At 34.1% G+C, this 16,703-nt stretch overlaps 2 protein-coding genes across 6 annotated transcripts in view; one reads left to right on the top strand and one right to left on the bottom strand.

Annotated features, from left to right (window-relative positions):
• Positions 1–12,271, bottom strand: part of LOC129943466 (HEAT repeat-containing protein 5B) — a 56,397-nt gene extending 44,126 nt beyond the window's left edge. For 4 of the 5 annotated variants that reach the window (XM_056052942.1, XM_056052943.1, XM_056052944.1 and 1 more), the window contains exon 1: positions 1,527–2,127. In XM_056052942.1, the coding sequence (XP_055908917.1) occupies positions 1,527–1,585 (59 nt within the window). In that variant the 5' untranslated portion in view covers positions 1,586–2,127. Of the gene's footprint in view, positions 1–1,526; positions 2,128–12,041 lie in introns of those variants that run through there. The other variant, XM_056052946.1, reaches the window with a different exon arrangement.
• Positions 12,272–14,691: 2,420 nt separating this feature from the next.
• LOC129939077 (putative glutathione-specific gamma-glutamylcyclotransferase 2) lies at positions 14,692–16,039 on the top strand. Its single transcript, XM_056046943.1, has one exon. The coding sequence runs from the start codon at positions 15,023–15,025 to the stop codon at positions 15,938–15,940; it is 918 nt and encodes a 305-aa protein (XP_055902918.1). The 5' UTR covers positions 14,692–15,022; the 3' UTR covers positions 15,941–16,039.
• The last annotated feature ends 664 nt before the right edge of the window (positions 16,040–16,703 follow it).

The following is a 16,703-nucleotide window of genomic DNA, read 5'->3' as shown; positions in this document are numbered from 1 at the left end:
TACAACTTGTATTGAACGGTTAGAAAGGTAATTTCTAATCCAACGAAGAAGATGTAAAATAGCATTTTTCCAGCCAGTCCCTAAAAAGGCGAATCCTCCTCTCCCTCTAACTATCGTCCAATAGCACTCACGTCCCTTCTTTCCAAGGTCATGAAAACGTTAATTAATTTTCAGCTTAAGAAATATCTCGAAGATCAGAAGCTTCTTAATGACCGGCAGTAGGGCTTTTGTACCAATGGTTACACTGGTGATCTCATGGTTTATCTCACCGAACAGTGGAACAAATCTTTACATCGATTTGAAGAAAGTAAGATTATTGCACTAGATATTTCAAAGGTATTTGATAGAGTTTGGCATCAAGCTCTTTTATCGAAAATGCGTGCAAGTAGTATTGGAGAGGGGTTCAAATCATAAATTCCCAAAATAAACGCTGGTGTGCCCCAGGGCTCCGTTTGTTTTCGACACTCTTCCTTATCTTTATAAATGATCTTTTTTCTGAAACTTTTCACCTACTTAATTATTTCGATGATGACAGTAACCTCAGCTTTTCATATTTGGTTGTAGATTCTAATTCTTGTTCTTCGGGCAACGGAAGTCTATGATAAGCTCTTTAAATTTTGATCTTTACAGCATTCTCAAATGGCAAATAAAAAATTGTGTAGAATTTAATGTTTCGAAAACTCAATCCTGTCTAAAGTTTTCTGAAAGGTTCGTTATAAAGGAGTTTGACTGTAATTTGTAATTTTTTAAAAATTGTCACTCTTTGGGTTTTTACTTTTACAAATATTAAAATAAAATATTAAATACTGCAGCATTATTTTTTGCTAACTTCATTAAAACTTATCAATGTCAAAAAATCGAATGCAATTTAAAATGAAAAATAACCCCCACTGAGAAAACATTTTAATCTCAAAGTTTATTTACTTCATGACCTTGAATACTTGAACCATATGAACATGAATAAGTATCGTGAAACCATTATACGAGTACATTTGGTTTTTCTCAGCAAAGAGTCTGTTTTGAATATATGGTATAAAATCATCAGGGCATCATGAACTCTCTTATTGATTCCAGATTTAAGATAATTTTGCACAAAAATTAACCTTCGGCATTTTCAAGACATTGACTTATCGCCTGAGTACTTTGACCATTGATCACACATCGCTCATAAAATATATCATGTAAACTAAATCTGATGTTGAATAAAGAATTAAAACAACTATTTTCTATATAACAACACTGAGCTTTAAAGGTTTCGATTTAATAGTTTGCATAGGTTCATCACTTCATATTCTTCATCAACACAAGGCTAGGTGTTTTGTAAATACAAGAAACTGAACTGAGGCACGCTCTCGACTCTTGTTGAGGATGGGTATTCATCATTATCATCATCACAAGAACAAGGGTGTTATGTTGTATACAATTTAAAAAACAATATTTTGCAATCTACTGCGGCTTACATAAGCGTGCTTTCTTCTCTTCTTCATGTAAATGTGATTTATTTTCATTTTAGGAATTTAGCTCACCTTCGGGCATCGCTTAGAACCTTCCGCAAGAACATGGGTGTTTTTGTAAAATTCTCCATAATAGTCTCTGGTTATGGAGGTACCCTCTTTAGCTTTAGCTTCTATGCTGCTTGCTTTTATGGTAGGAGGGGTTGCTTTTTAAGTGTAACACGATTCGATTTAGTGGCGATAGCGATTCATGAGGAGGACATTACATCACACGCACAAATATATATATGAATCACGGTTGACATCTGTTTTTTTTTATTTTATGAATCGATAAATATTATTTTATTTCCAGAACTGATTTTGATGAAGAATAATAATTTATACTTTGTTTGGAATAAACTTCCGGACGGAAAATGTAAAGTGAACTGAGGAAATGGAAACACCGACAAGAACTGAAAACTATAATGGTATGTACCTACTTAACGCTCATTAAAATGAAATGTATGCACTTCTACAGAACATTTTTCTTCTACTTTATTTTCTTTTTCTTGATACACTAAAACAAATGGAAGAAAATTATGGAAAACTATTTTCTTTTGTACACATTTTGTTGTTGTTATTATTTTCTTTTTATTTTTGTTCCGATTTAATTTTTCTATGGAAAAGAAACGTTACGATGCCGCATCAACAATAATATACAGAGGCGATGTATGAACTGTGAAGAGACAGAGAGCCAGACCTCAGCCACGGGGATGTTGTTCCGTTGACTATAGAGAAGAACTTTTTCGCCGGTATTAAGCTTACGCTCAAAGTTCACCCCCAAGAGAGGAATAAAGAGTCAAATTTTAGTGACAAAGTTTATCATTCAAAATACCGCTATATCTATGATTATGACGTAGGATGTATTTAACTCAATTTCTTCTTCATTTGGGGGATTCAAAATCCAAAACTGAATTATTTTAATAAGATAGAATAATATTATGGTAGGTTTATTCAGTGGGGGAATTATTTAAGCTTTTCATTGATAGAATTTGTCGAAAGCCAATGAACGAAAAACAGAGATATGTATGACTAAGCTTTATTTCAGATGGATTTATTTTGGTTAACTACATAAACACCAGAAATCAGCATTGAGTACATAATAATTTAAAATTTAAATACAACGTTGATGAAATATATTGAAAGTTTAAATAAATATCGGGAGTATTTAATTCTTATATTTACAACAAGACTTGTACATACAGTGTCGAGCAAAAGTCTTGGTACCCGTGTGGGTATTCTTGAAAAATGAGTTGTGTATGTTTTATGTTTTGATTTATTCAAGTTTAAGTTTATTTAACAAATTAACACAAGAAAAACAGAAAAATATCCTTCAAGGATCTCAAAAAAGTTAAAATAAAAGTATTAGTCCCTAACAACAATAGTGCAAAAGTCTTGGTACCCTAGAAGGACAAAAGAATTTAATTCGGTTTCGAATGTTTTATGTTAAGAATATAATTACCTAATATTTTGTGGGAAAACCTTTGAGCTAAATAACCTCTTTTAAACGATTTGGCATAGAGTTCACAAGTTTTCGCGTGACATCTGACCCTATTAATTGCCATTCTGATACCGGGAGCTCTTTAAGGTGGGTTTTGCTCGTTATATGATGTTTTCGAAGTCGTTTCTCTAAGACATCCCATAAATGTTCGATTGGGTTAAGATTTGGGGAGGGGGAGTAACTAGCATGTGGGGCGTGTTGTAGGAGAACCACAACTTTACATTTGTAGCCGTATGCTTGGGATCGTTATCCTGTTGGAAGTAATATGTGTCTACGATCCCAAGTTTTTCTGCACTTTGTTGTAAGTTTTGTTTTAAGATGTTCAAATAAACTTCCTTACTCATAATTCCATCAATTATTGTCAAATTCCCGACACCACTGGATGACATACACCCCTATACCATTACACCACCGTCACCGTGTTTCACATTTTTAATTATGTTTTTAGGATTCAAGGCTTCGCCTTGTTTTCTCCACACTGTAATCCTCCCATCTGAACCAAAAATGTTGAATTTCGACTCATCGGAGAATATTACGTTGTCCCAAAATTCATTTCATTTATTTTTATAATCCTTTGCAAAGTCCAGGGGGGTCATTCCGTAAAACGATAATCGCTAGACGATAGCGTTTCGACGATAGTCTCACTTCACGTAAGACGATAATCGTCAAAGTGATATCGTCAAAACGATAGCGTTTGCACGATAGCTAAGTAGGTATCGTCTGCTATTAATTTCCATTGATAACTAAGCAAATCGAAGTAAAAAAAGTTTCAGTGTAGTTTACTTCTGTTAAAAAATGAAAATAAAACCTCAAAAAATACAATGAATTCGGTTACGAAGAAAATTAAGAGATGAATGGGACCTTCTATCTATTCTAATCTCTCTTAATTGTTGTTAAATAAATAAAACAATTGTAGTTTTGGAATTGAGGACTTTATAATAAATATTATAAACAATAAACTTTGGGATGTAGGAACATTGGTATATTCGACAGGCAACTATTTTTGTATCGGCCTTGCACAAAGTACTAATCCAAATTAGTTTTGGAAACAAAAAATATTTTTGAAGCCAAGTTATGTTCCCTGTGAATAAAATGAAGTCTTCACTTCCTTCCCTTGGACCAAATTCAAATTGGGTTTATTACTGCAGCTGATTTACAAAAATATCAGACAATGGACAAACATTTTAATATTATTGTTTTATCTTCGGCGGCAACAAATTATAGCACAAAAAGTGACAATAACAATAAACATCACAAATAGGTGGCATGTTTATTAACAATACATTTTTTGCAAATTTTCAAAATTTCTCATAGAGAAAAACCAAGTTTAATAACATTTTCAAGCTACTGAACAAGCATTATCTTTCGTTGAGTTCATTTTGACAGTTTAGTCATAGTATAATATACTCAACGAACTTATACTGAAAACGATTGAACGAGACGATAGTGATAAAGTTACGTGAAGCAAATTATTGACGATATCGTTAATGATAATCGTTTTGACGATTATCGTTTCGGAAATTACGGAATGACTCCCCAGTCTTTTCTTTTTATTTATTTCACTTACGAACGGCTTTTTACGAGGTGTGCACGACTTAAACCCAGATCTCTGGAGCGATCTTGCAACTGTCCACGGAGAAACTGTTTTATTTAAACTAATCTGTATATCGGTAGCAATCTTTGGAGCCCTTTTGAATGGATCTTTTTTTATTATACTCGCGATTTTTCGTTCATCTCTTTCTGTAAGCTTGCGCGGACGACCAGACCTGACTTTATTTTCGATTCGGTTTTCTTTATTGTAACGGTTAATCACATTTTGTATGGTAGATTTGGGTCGTCCAACTATTTTATTAATATCCGCATAACTTTTAACTTGCTCATGGCAATTAATAATAATTTGACGCTCATTCACCGTTAATTCTTTTCTAACTATCGCTTTTTTGGTTTTAAAAAACAAAATTTCTTTAACCTTAACCTGCACGACCGATCGCTTTGTATTGATTGACACACACATGTCATATTACAAGCTTCATTTAAAAAAAAAAAAAAAACAAAGCCAACAGGACCGTTACAAATTTAAACATTTAAAACTAGTAAAGTGCAGAAGTACCTAGACTTTTGCACTACTTTTTTCATAGATTTAAAGGTTTTATTATTTTTTGCTAGAAAATAGAATTTGTTTTTGAATTTTTTCTATTGGTAAAACAAAGAATAAGGTTTTATCATAATAAATAACTTGATGCATGAAAATTAAGTCCTTAAGTTTTCTTTTCTTTCAAAGCTTTTAATGTCATGGCACTTTGAGTACCATGACTTATGCTAGACACTGTATGTTCGTTTTTAAATTCTACATGTACGTAATTTTTGTTTCAGAAAATTTGATTTTTAAAAAAAGGACACACATGACACATCAAAGGCGAAATGTTTTAAAATCAAATACCTAAAAGAATAAAGAAAAAATTATATTGCTATTACTTTACAAAGTGAATCTTGTTAGATTACGTTTCGAGCTTTTATCGTCCACTAGAGAGTAAATTCAAACTTATGGTGACACGTTTTTCCCTAAAAACAAATATCAAACAAAAACAAAAAACTGGACTTTACACAAAAAAAGCAAAATTAATCGATTGGTACGTTTTTAAATTGAACTTAAATCAAAGGCTCTCTTGTGGATCGCACTTAAGGTTCATGTGACTTAACTTTAAGGGAAGTTAAGATTTTAAGGATTATATTGCAACGGGGAGGGGGGGGGGCAAGGCAACGGACAATTGTACCAAAATTTACACTTTGTATATTAATAATTGACACCCACTTATTTACAACCAAATGTATAATCTTAGAAGAACAACCAACACTGAAAAAGTACGACAGAATGTAGTACAGGAGATATTTAAATAAAAGAAAGATTAATAAAACGAGTGGCCGTAACAGTGCCGGATGTAAATATGTAAATGAAACTAAGGGCTTTGCTATAACCAAGACTTAACCCCCCCCCCCCCCCGCAATTCAAAAAAACAAATAGGGTGGCGCAACAGTCCGTTGTGAACCAGGGCCTAGTGACTGACAACTCTCAACCATTCCTGTGTGCGAGTACAGTTGTCAGGAATGGAAGGGACCTACAGTTTATATGCCGAATCCGAACGGTTAATTTTGAGAAAGCACTTTTCATGACAAGAATTACTCTTGGAGAATTTGTCAATTCCTCGCAAGAGGCAGTACCCGTGAAAACATTTTTTTTTTCAAATTAATCGATCGATCCCACGACCTCTCGCATGACAGTCCAACGCACTAACCATCATGCCACGGGTACTACATTTTTGGTCTTAAAAAGGGTATATTAGAATGCTTTCATATGGATTCAAATTAAATAGTTATACCATATCTTCCTGCAAAACATTGTTCTACTAAATTCTAGTAACTAAAATTATTATTTTAGGCCTTAAAATATGAAATATGATTAATATTACGACAGCGGAGGAATTGTCAAGATGGAATCGGCGTTGGCCTCTAAAGTTCCAGTTAGGTTGAACTACTTAGTAAACAACTTATAAGGCTTTTACGGTTTTTCCGGCTCCTCGTCCTTGGAGTTATACTAAGGGTCTTGACCTTCAGGTTGGGGGTGGTGGTGCCGTCGGGGTCAATTTTAGACCACGTACATATATCACGTGTTTTCCAATAACTAGCAGAAGTCTAAACTACTATAAAGCAGATATTACCGCCATCCAGGGCTAAGCAAAGATGATGAAAAACTACGATAAAAAGGTTGATTTTTTAGCTATTATCTTTTTGGCAACACTGATCTTTTTGGCTGACGAACGTTTCGTGTTTTGTTTCATTGTTAAACATCTTCAGTTTGGTCTGCAATTTAACCATAAATCTTACAAACTAACAACGCTTGCAAATTATTGAATTTTATTATCAAAATGAGTGCTCTGTAAAGAAAGTTCATCGTGCTCTTCTTCCATTTTATGGTCAGCTTAATCGACCAACTCAAGCGGCTATTCGGGGCCTTGTGACCAAATTTCGCACATAATTTACATTGTCGGACATTAAATCACCAACACGGTTAGGTAGAGTGCGAACTGAAGAAAATATCGCAGATGTATCGGCAAGTGTTAATGATGACCATCAATTATCGATTCGTCGTTGTTCGCAGCAATTGGGCCTCTGTTACTCAATAACGTGGAAAATTTTGCGAAAGGATTTAGGTGTGCCGAACGAAGAAGATCCACTTTTTTTGGCTTTGTGTACGTAAATAAGCAGAATTGTCGATTTTGGAGTGAATATCAGCCAGAAGCATTGCAAGAGCTACCAATGCATCCATAAAAAGTTTGGTGCAGTTTATGGGCTGGTGGCATCATTGGATCATACTTCTTCAAAGATAATGCAAATCGTAACGTAACTGTGAAACGTGAGATGATATCCAACTTTTTTTTGCCCAAAATGCAAGAGCTTGACTTGCACATAACATGTGGTTTGAATAAGACGGTGCCACATGCGGAATTCCACACAACACGCGCAACAATGGTATTATTGAGAGGCGAGTTCGATGAATATTTTATTTCACGTTCGGGACCGGTTAACTGGCCGCCGAGATCGTGCGATTTAACGCCTTTAGACTATTTTTTGTGGGGTTATGTTAAAGTACATGTCTATACAGACAAGCCCGCTTCAATTGAGGCATTGGAAGACAACATTGAAGAATTTATTCTTGAGACCGGCCAAAATGTTGAAAAGAGTATGCCAAAATTGTACTAAGGATGGACGATTTGAGGTCAACTTTTGAATGAAATAATGTTCAAACATTATATGGACGGTATTATCGATTCATATAAGGATTTGATTCATTTTTCGGAATTGTATGTATTTTTTTTTTGAAAAATTTTCTTATATCTTTTAAAAAATCACCCTATATAATACTATCTAGACTGCTTACAAGAAAACCTATTTGAATGAGGCTTTGTCATTGAAGCTAGACTTAGACAACAAGTCTTGAGTTGTAGGTGCACCAATGAGCCCCTGATTACCATTCGTATAAAGCTAAATTCGGCAAATTTAGCCTAATATGCTCACTTACCCCCACCGAAGAGAAGGATGACAACATCAAGGATGTGTTCTTCGAGCTCTTCGACAGAGCATATGTAGGAGAAGTGCTCTACCTACGATATTAAAATTATCTTGGGAGATTTAAAAGCCAAGCTAGTAATTGAAGACACCGTTGGTGGAAGTTTCATGGTAGCCATTACGCGATTTCCACAACTCATCCCACATTCTTTAGATCAGTGGTTCTATTGTTTAGTTGCGGAGCACTTTTTGCGTGAGAAATTTCATGCGCATAAGCCATTTTTCGCAGTTATGTGTATGTATCACTCAAATCATTTATTTATTTTTAAATATATCTTACATATACGCCAATTTCAATAAAAAAAACGCTCATTACACAACATGTCCTCCAAAACAAAGTTGTCTTCAATGAAGAAGGTTCTATCTTCAGCTCTCCTTTGAAAAGGCTCGTTAGTGTTTTTCCGCGAAAAATCCAACTTACTTCTGCGTGAAGAAGTAAAGACGTATGTAGACTACCCATGTTATCGCACAATACTTTAAAAAACCTTGTATTCCTTGGCCGCGATTTAATAAAGTTAATTATTTTCACGCTTTCGTCTAACACGTCTTTAAGGGAGACCGGTGTAGAACACAATGGCTATTGGTGCATACATCCACGAAGTTAAGTCATTTGCAATACAAAAAATGTTCAATCAAATTAAAAATATCATCACCAGTTGTAGCAGTTGGCAACGGCGGCTTGCAGAATAGCAGATCTTCTTGAAAGGATTGTAGATATTGGTAGCGTACAAATACTATTAAAATAACCAACCCTGCAACATTCCTTCATTCATCCATTTGCAGCGCAAATTTTGTGACTTATTCGAAAAGTAAAGTAGCTTTCACATTCTCCGCTAAGTCTCCGATTCGTCTTGATATTGTGTTATTTGACAAAGGAACGGTGTCAACAAATTTGTAAGCCTTTTCACCCAATAAACGTTTAACAATGTCTTTAACACATGGCTTTATTAAGTTTTCAGTAATGGTATGTGCTTCAACAGTTTGCGCTACTTGGAAATTTAACAAGTAGGATGCCATCAACACATTTTCGTTTACTGCTTTTGAGTGATAAGGAATAATGGTTTGAGATTTAGTAAGTTTAGCATACTTTCTTTTGAAGAAATCAGTTAATTTCCTTTTGCAATCTGGATGAATCCCTGCAAAGTGACGTTTGATTTTTGCTGCAAACATTGCACTGTTCGACAACAATTTGCGGCAAATCACGCATTGAGGTTTGTTGCTACTTGTCTCAACAAATCCAAAATTCAAATATGATTGGTGGTACATCCTTTTAGCTCATCTTTTTTCTGTAGCATCAAACACCGTTGCACTAGTAGGCAAACTATCAAACTCAAAACCTTAAGAAATCTCTAACGCAACGTCTCAATTGCGTCATTTTTCTTCGCACTAAAATAAGTATATGGAAAACCGAAATTGAACAAACAAAATAAAATTATTAAAACCATTTTGTGCAGTTAAATGGATTACTATTTTACGGAAATTATGATTTTGTTTGGACATACCCGTCAGTTGGAGAGTCTTCGGCAGCTTTGGGTGCTTTTGCGGAGCATTCAATTGATTTTTCGATGATCGAGACCTAAGTCAGCGATTCATTCGGAAATGTAATGCATTAGAACAAAATAAATTAAAACTCACGCACTTAAAGCACCTACAAATTAACTTCACCGTACAACGTTTAAAAGTTTGCATGAGTTCTAAGAAAAAACTGTTTTTATTTCAATCGGCACTCTCTCAATCGTGGTATTGTATGTAAATTCATCAATTATCAAAATTACAAGATCAAAAGCTTAAAATTAACTAGTTACTAGTCCATCTTGGATTTTTTTACTTTTTCAAATATTTTCAAGGAGCACTTGGATATTATTCGCGGAGCACCAAGTGCTCCGGGGAGCACACTTTGGGAAACCCGGCTCTAGATCAATCTGCTGAACCAGAGATGGAAAGTGTGAAAATATAAGAGTAAAAATAAAAAAAATGATTGATTATATTACGATCGACATTAGACACGTATGCAGCATCTTGGATGTTCGAAGAGCTTACATCGACTAGGAAAACTGCCTAGTTCTAGCTAAGATAGAACTGTGGCAAACCAAAAACAGGGAGATTCTGGGAGAAGATACAACGTCGAACGGATCACAAGTGATCGCCAAATCCTTCTTCAACCGGCAACACAATGTATTGAGAACTAGTAGTAACATTGCCTAAATGATATCAGAGAAATCGCTTATGACGTCTTGGGTATCAAACAGCCAACAACAAGAAAGCCCAGGTTTGTTAAAGAACGTCGGGAGAAAAATGCAGACAAACAACGGAGACTTAGCCAACAGGATAAATGTCCAAAACCAAAGCCGGATGGCTCACGCATGGAAACTAATGCTCCGGCCCGGAAGGTCCTAAAGTAGATTTTAACATGCAATCTTTGTTTTAAAAAAATAAACAAGGGTATAAAGATACATTTTTCATATATGTAAATGTATGCAAAGTTTTGTGGTTAATATCTTAAGCCATTTTACTTTTTTAGATTAGTATCGAACATAAAAACAAAATAAGATATTTTAACAAAATCATTTCTGCCTTTTTCTGATGATTATAAGAAATTGATACATAAGTCGTATCATCCTATACTTAAGTTGTTTTACCTTTTGCAAGCCCCGCGAATTAAACATAAGCTGTTTTACAAAAAGTGATAACGTTCTTGTATTCAAAGATTTATCAACGATGGTAAGAAAAAAAAATTGTTTGTAAAGAGAATATATTAAAAAAGGATAAAGAGCTAAAACTACTTACATAAGTCGACCTAAGAGCATTTATATTTTGAGCGCAGAAATTTAAGTCACGCTTAAAAAATTATATTAGAAATACCCAAAGTAAAAAAGCTCTTATCTTTGCAAATCAAAATATTTGATACTTTAAACGGTAGAAAAGCCAATATTTCATCTGTCTGAGGTTTTCATATAATAAAACCGTATATTTTCGAGCTTTTGCTCTTAGCTGATTTGTAATATCGTTGATACCATCTAAAGCTGGGAAAAAACTCATAAAACTTTTAAAGAATACTTCCATATAACTAAAATTATACCTGTTTTTTCTTTACCTATACGTACAAATTTTAATATCGGATCCTAGACTATTACTTAAACTTCTGATTTTTGTTTGTGGCTTTATGGACAATAACATGCATAGATTTTAAAAACTCCCCACGCACACGTGTATAAAAAGAGATGTATGTTTTTAATGTGCGAATATGATATTTGATTAATTGACTCCTTCTGAAAAAAATGTAAACAATAACATCGTTCTACTGTGATGTAGCTAGGTACTGCGTGATGTCATCCCTGAACCAAAACAAGTATATTTTTTTTGTAAAAACAATTTTAACAAAAGTCTGCATAAGGACAATAAATAATATTTGGCAAGCATCCAAAACCCCACCACCAATATTAATTCAAACACCAAAAATGTTGAAAAGGACAAAACTTTCCATCGTCATTGCCCAAAGCAAAAACAAAAACAATCAAATGCTTAGAATACTGTGCTAGCTTTGGATATAAAAGTTCAGTGACTTTTTAATTCATAATCCTACATCTGGATTTAATAAATTTAATTTATATTTACAAATAAATACTTAGTATAACTTATATATGTTGTGCTACAGTAAGAAAAAATACATATTATAGATTAAATTACACAAAATAATATGTAAGAATAGATTTTGTAATGTATCCGATGCGATTATTTTATCGGAAGACAAGCTTGTTTCGAATGACCCAGTTTGGAACTTTCCTTTATACAGTTCGGGTGAAATTGCTGTCTATTTTTATATAATTTAATGAAATCTTACTAAAACATTAGTTTTTATATTCATAATAATAAGTTATTGAATAAAAAGAGACATTTTTGTTCTTCCAAACTTTTTCACTCACCTTTTTTTTTGCTGTTGAGATAATCACTTGAAAGGAAAATATTTAATAACCGACCATTTTAGGGAAATTCTTGGAACTTTTTGAGACTTATTGATTTGTGTTGTTTTTTTTTATTACGGATTCACTTAATTTTGTTTCTATTTTTTAGTAGAATTCACAGAAAATTGATTTTTAAATTGAAGAATTCACACAAAACACAATTTTCTTATTTAGGAAAAGTGGACATTTTGAAAACGACTGGACGATAATGACAGATAAGTGACATATTCTTCTTTTTGTGGATGTTGACTTTATGATAAGGGAGCGTTTGTAAATGAAGTGTAATAACACAAAATTAATGGTTGAGTTACATGCATCTGCATTTGGGTTTTGGAAAAATGCAGAAGATATTCATTTATGCATTATAGGAATCCAAATTTCTATTTTCCAACAAATGATGCTTGTTGGTTACTGGTTACTAAAATATTTTTCGATATTTTTACAATTTTTTAGAGTTTGGTAGGTTTTCGATTTATTTTATTTCACTTTATTACTGTCAAAAAGTTAAATGATTTTATAAGAAGTAACCGTAGATCACGCGAAGAACTTTCCTCTCGAAACGACCCAAGGTGCTTTCATTCGCTTTTGACATAGTCCATGCTTCTGCACCTTATAGCAGGTCAGGGATAATGAGGGCTTTGTTGTTCTTCGTTTGATCTCAGCGTTGGTGTGGTTTTATTTGATCATAGCGCAGCATTGGGACACGAAGTCCTTGACTACCTAAAAGTTACGTCTGTCGATGGTGATGTTTTTACCGAGACATCGGTGTTGTAAGTCCTTTCTTGATGACAGCATATACTGCGTAATTTTACCTTCATTAACCGTTAAACCTTTTTTTTGTCACCTCTGCCTCAATACTCACAAAAGCCCCAATGACATTACGCTGAGTTCTTCCGATTATGCCAATGTCATTAGCATATGCTAGTAGTCGGACAGATTTTTGAAAGATAGTGTCTCTACTGTTTTACTATTCCTTTAAAGACGATGTTAACAGAATCGCATGACAGCGCATGCATGCATTTTTTGACATCGAAAGGTTCTGTAAAGTTGTTTCCAACCTTTATGGAGCAGCACGATTTCTGCATGGTCATATTGCACAAACGTAAGAGTTTGGCAGGGATGCCAAAACTAGCTCTTCTCTGAAGATGCTACCATATGCGGCCTTGGAAACGACAGAGAGATAGATGGTGAGTGTCAATTTGATGTTCTTGGATTTTTTCCAGTATCTGCCGTAATGTGAATATTTTATCAACTGTGGACTTTTGTGGCCGTAATGTGAATATTTTATCGACTGTATACTTTCATGGTCTAAAACCACATTGATAAGGACCTATCAGGTTGTTGGCGATGGGTTTACGACTTTCACATAATACGTCAGACAAGATTTTGTAAGCGATGTTAAGTAGATTGATTCCTTTATAGTTGGTTTTCCTTCTTCAGTATCGGGCAAACTGAGGTTCCATTCATCGGGCATGTTTTGAAGAGCTCGGCATTTAAGACATCTTCCAACTTCTAAGTCAGAAAGACGCTATTGTTAGTTTTAGTCATCTATGATTAATGGATCATGCTTCCTGAATTCTTTCGTCGTCGGTGTTATACAGTCTGCAGAAGTGGTCCTTCCATATCCCCAGATTGATGTTTTGGAAAAATTTTATTCGAATCTGGGGTAATTTTAGACCGATTTCTGAAACGTGACATTGGGCTAAAATTACCTCCGCAAATGGTTAAACAGGCAGAAGGTGGCAATATCTTTGAAGTTATTCTAATTCTACAATAATGTCCAATAAAATGCAAGTTCTTTCGAGATTGATAATATTTTGTTTGTGAAGAAATCAACTCAGCTACAAGTTTTATTCTTTCAAATGTAAGTCTTTAGTTTATTTAATTGTGATTTGTGTAAACTCAAATCGGTAGGTATGACTCTTTGCCTATTAATAGAAAATCAACATAGAAATGCAAAATTTTATGTTGATTTCGAAACAATCAGAGTTGTTTTCGTTGTATTGATCCTTATTAAATCTACCTGTAGGAACAATTTTAAATCCTTGAGGACTGAGGCCGAAAACATGTTAAAAGTTGAAAGTTAAACTTTTGTATGATGCAAGTACAGCATTTAAATCGATATACTTTTCATAGCAACTTTCAGCAAGGATTTCATTTGCCTCTGCAGCTCCTGTATTTTTATGTTAAAAAATTTACTAGGCTTAACTCGATATTCCTTATGCTTTGTTTCAAAATGTCGCTTTAATTTGGAGGGCTTCATTGACTTCTTGCTCAAAACAACCAACCACAATGTGTTTACTTTGGTTTCTCTTCCCCATTTAATTTTACGTACATTTTTCTCCTGCTTTATAGAAAAAGTGCCGCAGACCCGCTTAAATTTTTCATGGACCCCAGGGTTCGTGGATCACAGGTTGAGAACCGTTGGTCCACATAATTAAAACTTTTGATTGAAAAAGAGTAAACAGTGTGAAATGAAAATTATTAACTATTGAGGAATCGAGACAAAAAAGTCACTGTCAGGCTCATTCTACTTAAAAAAAAAAGTTTTTTTTCTGTTATAATCATCGATTTAATTCAGCTAAGATTTTAAATTTAGCAGTTTAAGAAATAATTTTTGCATTTGTTGTATTCATTTCTAATCAAAAATTAATTGTTAAATTAAGTCCTGCAGCCTTTTTTTAAATTTAACTCGTCTTAAAATAACTGGTCATTGGCCCATTCGTGTTTGCCCACCTTAATTAAGCAAGATATAAATAATTGGTTCGTGCTGTGAACGCACATTTCTACGTTCCACAAAAGATGTCTTTTTAAATTGAAATTGCCTATTTTTAGGCACTTAAGTGGTGTTATGTCAACTTTTGTTTTGACAGATAAATTAGTTTCTTTAGAAAACATATCAAAATCAAAACATTGCAAATTTTATTATTATTTTTATAAACATGTCAAAAGAAATAAATAATGGAATAGCTCAATCGATCTGTGATAATTTAACCAAAGTCCGTGATATTATTTTGCAAAATAATTGCAATTCAAATTCTCCAAACGGATTACCCACAGACACAGAGTCTCTCGTCGAGGAATTGTATTCGGAGTTTTTTCAAAAGTTCTTCATACATTACGATGATAACATCTTCTGCAACCGACGCTCTTGTGGAACCGTTTATCCTTCTTCCATTCCACCTACCGATGAGGATCTCTGGATATTTGGCTACGGTTCATTAGTTTGGAAAGCTGATTTTTCTTTCATCGATAAAAAACAAGGTTATATCGAAGGCTATCAGAGAAGATTCTTCCAACACAGTATTGATCATCGAGGAACACCTGACCGACCAGGGAGAGTTGTGACACTGGTGCCGTCCAATAACCAACAAGATAGAGTTTACGGTGTTGCTTATAGAATAGCTAAGCAGGAGAAGAATGAAGTCCTTGCACACCTGGATTTTCGAGAGAAGAATGGCTATCAGAGGAAAACGCTTAAGTTTATTGAGTTTGGTACAGGTTATACCAACGATATCATAATATACATTGCCACAAATGACAACGACAGTTTCGCTGGAGGAAATGAAGATGACCTACAACCAATTGCCGACCAGATTTACACGACCGCTGGACCGAGTGGCCCCAATCGAGAGTATTTGTACTACTTGGCCAATGCAATGAGAGATCTATTTCCTGGTGTCGTTGACGATCATTTGTTCAAACTAGAAGAAATAGTAAAAGAGCGCGAACGAAAAGATGAGATGCTGATCGGTATGATAAAATCAAAAATTCGCACAATTTTGATGCATGATAATATCGATGTTATTGTCGAAAAATTCCACGAGCTATTCCTAAGTTGTAGCACGATAAACAATTAGAGACGACATATGTTAAAATTAATTGTGATAGATGAGTAAATTTTTCAAATTGATTGTTAATAAATTGTTGCAAAATTAAAAGCTTTAAAAATTAATAAATTTGTTTGTATTAATTTAACTCCAGATTAAATTTTAAAAAAATCTACACATTCAAAGAAAGATCTTGGAAGGTCCCTCCTGATGTGTAAATTAAACCTTAAAAAGGTACGATAGGCTCAAATAAGGAACTGGTAGAATACCTGTTTGTCTAAATAAATCTGCAGCGTTGCATATTTTTCTTAGGACATGTTTTTGAAGAACTGTTAATTGTTGGATTTTGTTTAAGTGTGCACCTCCCCAACAACTGATATTGTAACTTCGAGTGGAAAATACCATAGTAAACTTTTTTTTAACGTGGAGAATGAACAATATTTTTTAACCGACAAAAGCATCTTACGGTTGAAAGAAGATATTGCTTTAAATCCATAATGTGGTCAGACTATTTTAAATGTTGGTCAATTTTGACACATAAATACTTAAAATCTTTCACTGCTGTACTGCAGCAGTTTACTTCAGAATTGAAGGTATTTATTAAATGAGATACTAGACATTTGCTATTGTGAAATGAGAGGCAATAGGTAGGTTTGATAAGGAAGGGATTTAGGATAGGATAGGAGCGCGGAGGATTCAATGACCAGCCCATAAGGGTAGGCCAGAACTAGGATGGGATAAGGGGTACGGGAGTTGGGATAGAATGTCCACTACGAAGGCGATGGCATGCTCG

This window comes from Eupeodes corollae, chromosome 1, assembly GCF_945859685.1.
Source record: "Eupeodes corollae chromosome 1, idEupCoro1.1, whole genome shotgun sequence".
NCBI classification, from domain to species: Eukaryota; Metazoa; Arthropoda; class Insecta; order Diptera; family Syrphidae; genus Eupeodes; species Eupeodes corollae.
The sequence above is the reverse complement of the archived record's forward strand: the minus strand, read 5'-3'. Positions and strand labels throughout refer to the sequence as shown.